This window comes from Syngnathus leptorhynchus, chromosome 19 (genome assembly GCF_054491065.1).
Source record: "Syngnathus leptorhynchus isolate UIUO chromosome 19, UIUO_Slep, whole genome shotgun sequence".
Classification (NCBI taxonomy): Eukaryota; Metazoa; Chordata; class Actinopteri; order Syngnathiformes; family Syngnathidae; genus Syngnathus; species Syngnathus leptorhynchus.
The window spans coordinates 2,010,947-2,021,092 of NC_141213.1; the positions used below are offsets into that span (position 1 = coordinate 2,010,947).

The 10,146-nt window shown below is 45.3% G+C and overlaps 1 protein-coding gene across 1 annotated transcript; it reads left to right on the top strand.

Annotated features, from left to right (window-relative positions):
• The first annotated feature begins 1,787 nt into the window (after positions 1–1,787).
• On the top strand, positions 1,788–10,010 carry LOC147041560 (uncharacterized). The gene is made up of 4 exons (XM_085938584.1): positions 1,788–1,971; positions 5,177–5,251; positions 8,810–9,421; positions 9,484–10,010. The coding sequence occupies exons 2-4, from the start codon at positions 5,189–5,191 to the stop codon at positions 9,802–9,804; spliced, it is 996 nt and encodes a 331-aa protein (XP_085794710.1). The 5' UTR covers positions 1,788–1,971; positions 5,177–5,188; the 3' UTR covers positions 9,805–10,010.
• Positions 10,011–10,146: the final 136 nt, after the last annotated feature.

Below are 10,146 nucleotides of genomic sequence, written 5' to 3' on the forward strand. Positions count from 1 at the left end.
CAGGAAATTGTTGAGGCCCTGCATTGTGATTGGCCAGTCTGTGTTTTTGGAGGCGTGGCCAAGTACACCGTAAGCAGTCGGCGTTGAATTTGCAAAGTCATCGGATGAACGAAGCATTTGGGGTGTACGTGACAGATTGATGGTGCTGTCAGATTCCCTCCATTCGCCGCCACATCTGCTCGGTCCATCTCGGGAGCGCAAATAGGACGCGACGCACGCCACTGGCCGTCGCCCAGACCGTCCCATTGACAGTTCTCGATCCGTTCCCTCATCCTGCGTCAATCGGCCAACGCAACAGACCTCGATTTGTCTACCTGTCAGCGGCCATGCCTTGCAACTCAATGCGGTTACGACTCACGCCAGCGTGGACCTTCCTCCAAAAGATGGAGCCTGTCTTTTAGCAGTGCCCATTAAAAAGCAAACGAGTCCTCTCTGTGTGAAGCCACATTAATCTCCATGAGTAAGCACAAGCAGGTGTTAACCTATGTCCCTACTCATCGCCATGGCAACAGACTTACGACACCTGGACAGGTCAACTGATGTTGTGATGTGGTCGTACAGGGCCACCGACTCTGAGTTTGATAATTTTCTTTTACAGTCATTCCTCGCCAGCACCAACTTTGTTATTTATATAAAAAAAAAATCTAAGACTCATTATTTGTCCAGGATATGGTCACTTATGGGCTTAAGTGTCTTTATAAGGCCATCACAAAACAACTAAATGAGAGTATTGTTGTCAACAAGACATCAAATCCATCCCTGAGCACAGAATATCATTTTTAATGCCGCCTTAAGTCCTCTCCAGAAAATGCTAGAGGAGGACTTTGACGTGGAATGTGAGGGCTCCCACAAGGCATGGGGTGGGGGGGCGCTTTGGGCTGCCACACGCTAGGATTGCCAGGGGTCGCTGCCCCCAGAGCCCGAGACCCTTAGACCCGAGACAAATGATTTGGAAGGGTGGGGGCGGGTGTGTCAGACTTTATATATAAAAGTAAACAAATGGTCCTGTGTATGCTACAAGGAAACAGAAGATGTATAGAACGAAAACATAAGTCGAGGGAAGCAAAGGGGGGGTCGATGTAATGCCGGCAGGTTGGCACCCCCCCCCCCCCTTTGGGCTTTGCAGTCGTCTGGCCCAGCTGTCATCTTTCTAATCATTTCTTTATTTTGCAGGAAGAGCTTGTCGCCAGGGGAAACGCGCCACTTCCGGCCAGTGGAAGGGGGGGGGGGGGGGGGGAAACCCGACGCCGGGACTCGCGACGTCTGCAGCCGACATCACAAGGGAACGCCGTTGCCTTTCATCCCGCCTGTGTTTCTTTGCTTTCTTTCGCCCTCTATGCACACAGTCATCGGTATCAGCCCCCCCCACACACCTCACGTCCTCAGGGGGTGTAACTTGACTTCTCAGTAGTAATAGTTTTCCTTTGACATCTAAATGATTATTTGGACTTTCATTTTGGAACGTGTGAGAGTTTGCTGGAACTTGGATAAGATCTCATGGATCTAATTCATTAAGATCCAATTAACCAACTGGTTTGACACAACAGAAATTGTCGCTACCCATTGTCGCCATGTTTGAAACATGATTAAATATATTTGATTGATTGATTGTATTTTTCACAGATTTCATTGGACAGCAAACTTGAAGCAAAGTTTAAGAGTTGATGACAGAAGTCTTACCTTTGATATTGTGTCGTTGAAGTCGTTTCTTTTTTTCTTTAGTACGCTGCTTGGTGGCCACGTATGGTTACTGCATGTAGAGGCGTGCTCTCCTCGATTGGGTCAAAGGTCAAAAGCAAGATGGCCCCCTCTGGTCAAGTGAGTGAACAGTGACCTCTTTTCAAAGCTTGACCTGGAAGCATGATTTGATCATTTGAATAAATTCAAGCTTGAAAGATCATTCTGGTTTATTCCGGATCAAGTCAACATCCACCACTTGACAGCTGATCTCATCGCCTGAACCAAAATATGGTGAGTGAATACATTGAAGCTACTTTTCACTTACAAACATTGCAACTTGGGTATAGAAAAAAAAAAATGGCGCAAACCTTGAGAAATCCTTGAAGACAAGAAACCACCCCCGTTGCCTAAAAACACCCCCCCCCCCGGTCTGCCAGCCCTGCAGTCCGGCATAATTAAGGCCAGCCTCCCAATCACGAAACCCAAGTTGAGCGCGACGATTGCTGACATCACGCAGCGTTATTTGAATAAGAAGCGTAAATCTAGTAGAGTAACGTACGTCCTAAAAAACATGCGGCATGTTTGAAATGTAAACATTTTCAGAGACTGATTGGTGTCCAAACCACAAGACCATTACCTGTCAGGTCTGAGCAGTGCTTAAGACCTTGATGAGATGTGTGTGTGTGTGTGATTAAGTATGATTGAACCGGGCCCTCCTCCAAACACCAAAAAAAAAAAAAAACTCTCTGGTTAAGATCAGAGGCAGTCAGCTCCACTCAGGAGTGACAACGTCGTCGTATAATCGAAATGATTGTCCACTTATGTTCTTGCTGTGAAATTTTAACCCACTCCAAAAAAAACCCCCCAACAACTTCCAAAATGTTTTTAATAAGGAAAATAAAAATAGAAAAAACAGTATAGTTAAAATAGGAGCTAAAATAAAATAAGATTTTATGCTTAAATTCAATTCTTTGTGATCTTTGTGCTGTGCCCACTTTGGCCACTAGGTAGCAATGTAACAGGCATGCAACCTGTTTTTTTGTTTGCAGAGGATAAAGAATACATGCTCATCTTAACGCAAACACACAATGCAAATGGCACAGCTGCTATAATCTAAGCCTTTAAAAACCTCAAGACACACAAATGCAATCGGAAAAAAGCATCGCAATTATCCGTCACGGTCCTCATACTTCGAAATTGTCATTTTTTTTTTGTTGTTGTCCATGTTGCTGGCGGTGCCTCGGGTCTAAAGGGGATTTAAAAAAAAATGATTAGCCATGGTGCGCATTGTTCGTTGTTACCATGGCGCCACTTGTGTTGTGAATCTCCAGGTGATTGACAGCGAGGTGAGGGCTGGCGGGGGGGGGACACACGCAGGGAAGATGACCAGCTGTGTCATTTGCTATTGGCAGCTGTGTGACGGCCGACATTAAATCTGGGATTTGCTTTCGTGCTGTCCGCATTATTGTGTGAGTGGGGGGGTTCATTGCCCCCCCCCTCTCCCCTGGATCTTGTGTCACATTCTGTCACAGCAGCTCTGTACTCACCCACGCCAAGACCTCCGATAAAACATAAAGAAATCCTAGATTTGGTTTTTCCCGACAATGTGCTTCTTCAGTGCCATTGATGTTCACCTTTTTCTTGTTGATGTTGAGAATCTATATGTTTGCGTTGGGTGTGAAAGATTCCCGAAGGGCCTAAAAACAATTTGGCCGATGACCTCAGTCAGTGTACGTTCTTGTCAATTTCAAGTGTGAAAAAGTGCTGACCTAGCACTTTTTTTGGTGTGACCGATATTGACCAAAATCCACCAAAATGAGGCCCCTCCAAATTTTTCTCTTTTTACAAATTATTTTGTGGGCCTCAACATCCTTCTAACCCCAAAATTAGGGATGAGCAATCAATTGAATTCAAATTGACATGGTGATGTAGTTGGTGGCAATACTTTATTACAGTCAGTTAGTGTGGTTTAGTTTTTGAATATACAGTTATCCCTCGTTACATCTAAATGTATCACGGTTTCACTACATCGTGGATTTTTTTTCCAAATTAAAAAAAAAATCCAAATTCAAATGAAAACTTTTCAAGTTTGACCCTACTTTGCGGATTTCACTTATCGCGGGTGATTTTTGGAACCGATTAAAACAGTAGTTGAATTCTTTTATTTCAATACAGATTCATTTATTGCTTGAAAAAAAGATTGAGGAAACTAAATTGCAATTTAAAAATCATTCAGCCCTCCCAAAAATGTTCGAGTTCAATTTCGTAAGCCCTTGAATTTCGCACCCCTCCCCAAAACACAGCACATGTTTGTCTGTGACTCCCAAAGGTAGCGTGAGGCCCACTAAAAAGGTGAGCATTGTTATTCTGCCCGGGGTCCTGCTAGACTCATCACTTATCCTCTATCGGCCTCCAGGATGTCTGCCGCCCGGCCCGTTTGTTTTACGGGGGGGGGAGCGAGCGACACTAAAGTACAAACACATCTTTCATGTCTAAATAAATCTGACAAAAGAGATGCTTTACGAAGCGTCACCGTCAGCTCGTCCCGCCTGCAAAGTGGCCCGAGCGTTTAATCCGATCGCCAACCGTCTTAGCAGATGCTCGGCTTGGCTGCAAGTCTCGCACCCACCGGCCCTGGCCGTTCTATCGCCATGTCCTGTTATTCTTTATGGCTTCCATAGGCACTAAAGAGGAGAGGAGTTATTTTCTTTTCATTACTCGGCTCTCGAGGGACAACTCGGACCCAACGCCCTCCCCTACTTTCGCTCCACAAATTCTTTTCAATTAAAGGCCTTATCCCGGGCAGATGCTGGAGACATTAGGCCGATGGGACCGGGCGCCTTTGCAGGCTGTAAATCTACGCAACTGCGATCCTGCAATATGGCAATCATTGTCTTATTGGGTCGTGCGTAACCCCAAAACGGCAGCGCGAGCGCAGTGGGAGCGTGAATAATTTATCCCGAAACCCTATCACCGTGTTTGTATCGATTTCCATCATAAAGCGAGACTGGGGATGGGATGGGGGGGGGGAGCTGACCGTACTGTAGAGGGTCATAGACGTCCACATAAATCTACTGTCAACTGCACAAGAGAGCCAAAAGCTAACCATGACAAATAAGGCCAAAAAACTTCAACAGTCCGATCAGTGGGACTGAGTCACTTGTTGGACTGCTCGTTAAACTTGGTGGACATGGGAGGGAATCCCAGACTGGGTTCATAAAAGGAACTTTCAAAAGCTTTTTGGAATTCAGTTTGATGCCAGCAATCGTTTCCCAAGAAATGAACAAAAAGTCCAAAAGAAAGTGTTTAGCTTGTAATGGCCAGTTGGGGGCAGCACATGAAAAGTCCTCGAGATACGGGAAGATGAATTGTCATTGGTTGATAGCGGTCACTTCAATTATTGTGTGGAAATGACAACCAGACTTGACGAAACCAGAAATATCGACCGATTTTAATTTCGCGAAACCATCATAACCCAAATCATTTTTCCCCACAGAAATGAATTGAAATGCCATCAATCCGTTTCAGTCTCGTCTCATCTCAAGGCACCACTGTCTCAAGTCTTTGCTCGGTAAGTACAACAATGCTCTTTTACGGTCCATACAGTATAGTAAACATAGGTACGTCGCTCATGTTAATCTGGCTGAGTGGTTGAAAAGCAGAAACCCCGAAACCGGATCACTATCGTGTACATTTCAATGTACAACATTGGAAAGTGAAACACTACCCGATATAGATTGTTGTCGAGACCTGGATTGAATTACACTTTACAACTGAGGGCTGCTTGGTGATGTACCTGGGTCTGATTTGAAATGAAAGTCAACTGCTGAATCGGACGTGATTTGATGGGTTTGGATGTTATTTGCTCATTTTTTCTTCAATTATGGTAGCAAGATTTATTGTGTCTCATCACCCAAACTTATTTTTTAGTACCTTAAAATTGTTTTGTAAAAGCCAACTTTTGCATTGTCCAACATGCACCATCCAGATTTGTGATTCCCACAATTTTATGGGCCACCAATAATTTACGAACCCTAAAATTTAGTGCCCCGATCCAAAATTTGGACTCCTTCAAATTTTGTACTGACCAAAATTTGCTGAACCCATTAATGGGTAACCAAACCCAAAATATAGATCCTCCAACAACTTAGAATGCCCTAAAATTTGTGCTCCCAACTTTTTACAACTGTACAAAACATTCCGCGGTAAATTTGAGCTCCAGGTTCCATTTTACAATTGCGAGCACTGTTGATAATAAAAAAAAACAAGCTGAACATGCACGACAACGCAGTTGTCCACTGTCGGTTCTAGAGCATCGGGGTTAAAGTCATGATGGTCCCAGTGAGCCTGCCTTTGACCCACACCTGGACTTTGCGAGGCAGGTAGCCCGTGATTTCATGCAGCGTGTGACTCAGTTTGTTTATCTCGCATTTGAATTTTGCCAGATCACGTCGTTGGTCGTTGACGATACGGATGAGTTCGCTGCGGGGCTTCTCGATCTTCTCGATGTGCCGCAGCATGTGCAGTTCCTTCTGCTTGATTTGCTTTCGAAGGCTACGGATGGTCGCCTCGTAGCGGTCGAAACGTTCCTTCTGCGTCTCCACGGCTTGGAACACCACCTCGGCCGTTTCAATCAAATGCGAATCCTTGTCGTCGGCGAACAGTTTTCCCTTGATGCGGGTGATCTCCTTGATGAACTTCTTGGGATCGTTAACCAGCGACATGGACGTCTCGATGTCCAGGCTGATGTTCCGGATGAAGGTGGCCTTGGCGGAGAGATGAGATTCCAGCTTCTGGATGCTACCTTGCTGATTCTTTATCCGGTTGTCCAGGAATTTGATCCTGTCTATCAGGTCGCTGTGTTTCCGCAATACCAAACCCGAATGTTTTTTGGTGAACAGGTGAGCCTTCTGTTCGATTTCGTACTTGTTCCACGTGGACTCCACTTCCTTCTCCATCCGCGTCAGGCGATCAGTTAACACGACCGTGCGCTTCTGCTCCCTTTGCAGCTTGTCCATCAACTCCTCAATCTGGAGTTGCATGTCGGCGTGTTCTGTTCGCTTTTGCTCCACTTCTTGGGTCATGTTTTTCATTTGCTCTGTCATAGTTTCGTTCTCGATGGTCTTTTCCTCCATGGCGCTCGTCATCGTCGCCACTCGGTCCGTCAGCACCTTGAGCTTCATCTTGATGGTCATCATGTCGATCTGGTAATCAAACTCCATCTTTGCCGTTAGTTGTTGGTGGGCCTCGCAATCCGTCTTGTAACGTTCAGTCGCACGTTGGAATTCCTGTTTCAAAGCGTTGTTTTCATCTTTTATTTCCTGAACGCGTTTCTCCATTTTTTCCATCTCAATTTGTTGCGCGTTCCTCTTGACTTGAAACGACCGTTCTTTGTCGCGCAAGCGGTTGTTGAGCTTGACCTCCAACTTCTTGACGGTTTCCTTGTTCTCCTCGACCTGCTCTGCCAGTTTCCTCTCCAAGTTAGCCTCAGCCTCCTCCAGATCGCTAATCTTTTTCTTCAGCTTGCCTTCCAATGTCTTCATGTTACTCACCTCGTTCTCCAGTAAGCTCTTCTTTTGCGTCAGCAGATAGATTTGGGCTTCGTAGACTTTCTGCTGCGAGAGTAATTCCAGATTCTCCTTGTTGACCATGTCCACTTTCTCCTCAAGGGCTCGGTTATTAGCTTCCAACGACTCAAGTTTTTCATTCCTCGCCTGGATGTCACTCGACCACAGATCGTTGAATTCATTCTGTTTCTCCACCAGCCTCCTGTTCTTCCACTTGAGAATACAGTCGGAATCTGAGCTTGTGCTCGTCATTGTCCTCACTCAACTTAATCGCAAAAACGGAACTGTTTGGCACCTCTTAGGCCAAAATGGCTAACCCTTCTCAAAAATACCGACCGTCAAAGACACAAAGGCTTCTTAGACGTCTATGATGTCACAGAAACTGTCACATCCTGGAATGAGCTTTGTACCTGACTTTGACGCTGCTCAAGGAATTAAGGTAAACAAACCGACGGACTTTATCTGGTCTCAGAAGCAATCCCTGCCTGCATGCATTAGAAGTCAAGCGAATTCTTAGCGTCTGCTCTCTGAAATTGTGACAGTTAAAGGTTGAATCTTTTGATAGTGACATCATCATTACTGCTATGATTGACATGTGAGACCAACCAATGATTGTGAAAGCATAGCCTGTATGTGCCAGGAAGTGAAATTCAAGTGTCTGGTCTTCCTACGTGGGAGGACTGGGTTAGTTGGAAGGCTCAAAACAAAAACAATTGTAACAGACCAAACGAAGCCCTTGGTGACAAATTTGTTCTCAACGTCAATCATTTATTTCCAAATACTTTTTTTCTATTGAATGTATCTCAGACCAAACAAAGCCCTTGGTGACAAATTTGTTCTCAACGTCAATCATTTATTTCCAAATACTTTTTTTCTATTGAATGTATCTGTTGAGATTCCGAGCGGGAAAACGAAAAAAAAAAAAGAGCAATCTGGCATATCACCAAACAGGAAGTAGGTGGGTACAGGGGACGGTCCGGTAGTCGTCACATCCGTTTTCAAAATGGTGGTCGTGCTTTGAAAAAAAGCAGAGTGACACAAAATTGTCAACAGCAGATATTCATCAAACTTTAAAAAATGGCTTCCTTTACCCATCGAGACCTCAATGTGGAGTTCCAGAGGTACACTTTAAATGCCCTAATAGACCAAACTGACCCAAGAATAGTATTCTTGCTGTTTTAGAGGAAAAACAAGTTTACTGTCGACGTCGATTTCAGGAAACCCCAAGCCGTTTCCGGGGTTACCGCACAGGTCCATACGAATGTCAACGTATTGAATCGACGGAAGGAGTAAGAAGTGATCTCACCGCCTGGCCCAGCCTGGAGGCTTTGTAATCAAGTCACGTTATGATGTAATGGCGATGTAAGAGCGACCTCAGCCTATGATGTCACTCGATGACGTCCTGTCTATTAAAGATCCACCATCAAATGATGGCGCTTTGTAGTCTGTCAAATATTACTTTGTAAAATTGTAACAAAGGTGGTAAGGATGGAGGGGTTCCACAAACCAAGGAGACGCTAGCAGATTATAGCTTCCTCAAATTCAACGATCCCACCCATCAGGTGCTCAGAGATCTCTTCAGGATGGAGCCCGTGTGTAAAATGCCCCAAAAGAAAACGGTGATCTGCCACCAAGGTTTCCTGTACAACATCAGGATGCCGCGCGATGAGTCGGAAAGAAATCCCATGGTACTCACCATTCCGGAGCACCGACGAATACTCACCAATGCCAGGGGTCCTCACATCATCGAGAGAGAAGTTCAGGCTGTGAAGGAGATGGCTCAGAAGAAGCAGGATACACTCAAAGCCGCCCAGCATCTGAGGAATCAGATCTTGCAGAGGGATCTGTGTTCCATGAAAGAGGAGGAGGAGACCAAGAAGAAGGCTGACAGGGAGGAGTACCTGAAATACCAGTGCCAACGGGAGAAGGCCCAGCTGGCCCAAGACACGCAAATCCTGAAACTGGACCGCTGGATCCTCCACAGCAAAATCAAGGCCGAGCGGGATAAGCAGATGGACTGGATGAAGCTCTGCGAGGAGAAGGAGCACGCCCGTGAGAAGAAAGAGTTTGAGAGGGTGCTCAAGTGCACCGAGATCGCTCTGGCCGCGGAGGATGAAAAGAACAGAAAACGGCACGAAAATGGCCGCAAGCACTTGGAGTTGATCAAGGAGCAGGTAAGATTTCAAATGGGTGAGCTGGAATTTTGGAAATACAATTTTCTTTTGCAACCATCCAGGTGAGGGAGCACGAGGAGACGGCCCGGCTCAAACGTCGGGAAAGGCTCACCGACTACATTCGCACCAAAGAAAACTGGAAGCTGAAGGACAAGTGGCTGGAAGAGCTGAAGCAGGATCGGTTGAAGAAGCTCAGCGATACCGGGGTCTCTCAAGAGTACATGGACTATGTGACCAAGAAGACCATCGAGGACAGTGTCAACATCATGGATTCCCAGTACCGCACCTTTAAATCATACGACATCCTGCCCAGATGGGTGACGGAAAGCACCGAAGCCATGAAAGCACACATTAAGAGTCAGAATTTTGAGAAGATCTTTTAAGGTCCTATTGGGAACCAAGTGGTTGAACCAAGGAAGCATCCACAGGACAAATGAAGATCCCCTCTTAAAGCTTCTATTGGAATTTAGCGAATCTAATCGAATTCTCACTTGCTCCGATTTCCCAGATAACGATGTACTATGTACTCATTGTCATTTCCATCCTCTGGAAACAATTTCTTCTTGACAAGATTAGAAAATAAATGAATATGGACAAAAATATGCATGGCTTTTTTTTTTTTTAGAGGTTCCACAGGGATTTATTCTTGGTACTCACACTTTTCTGTGTTTTAAGATAACATTACACTAGCATTTTAATTGCATTGCTAGCTTTTGAATGTGAGA

Excerpts from the sequence above, each read along its gene's own strand:
- LOC147041560 (XM_085938584.1), top strand. The coding sequence starts at position 5,189 with ATGCCATCAATCCGTTTCAGTCTCGTCTCATCTCAAGGCACCACTGTC. Across the intron at positions 5,252-8,809 it reads CTGTCTCAAGTCTTTGCTCG|GTGCTCAGAGATCTCTTCAG; the intron begins GTAAGTACAACA and ends CCCACCCATCAG. Across the intron at positions 9,422-9,483 it reads TGGAGTTGATCAAGGAGCAG|GTGAGGGAGCACGAGGAGAC; the intron begins GTAAGATTTCAA and ends GCAACCATCCAG.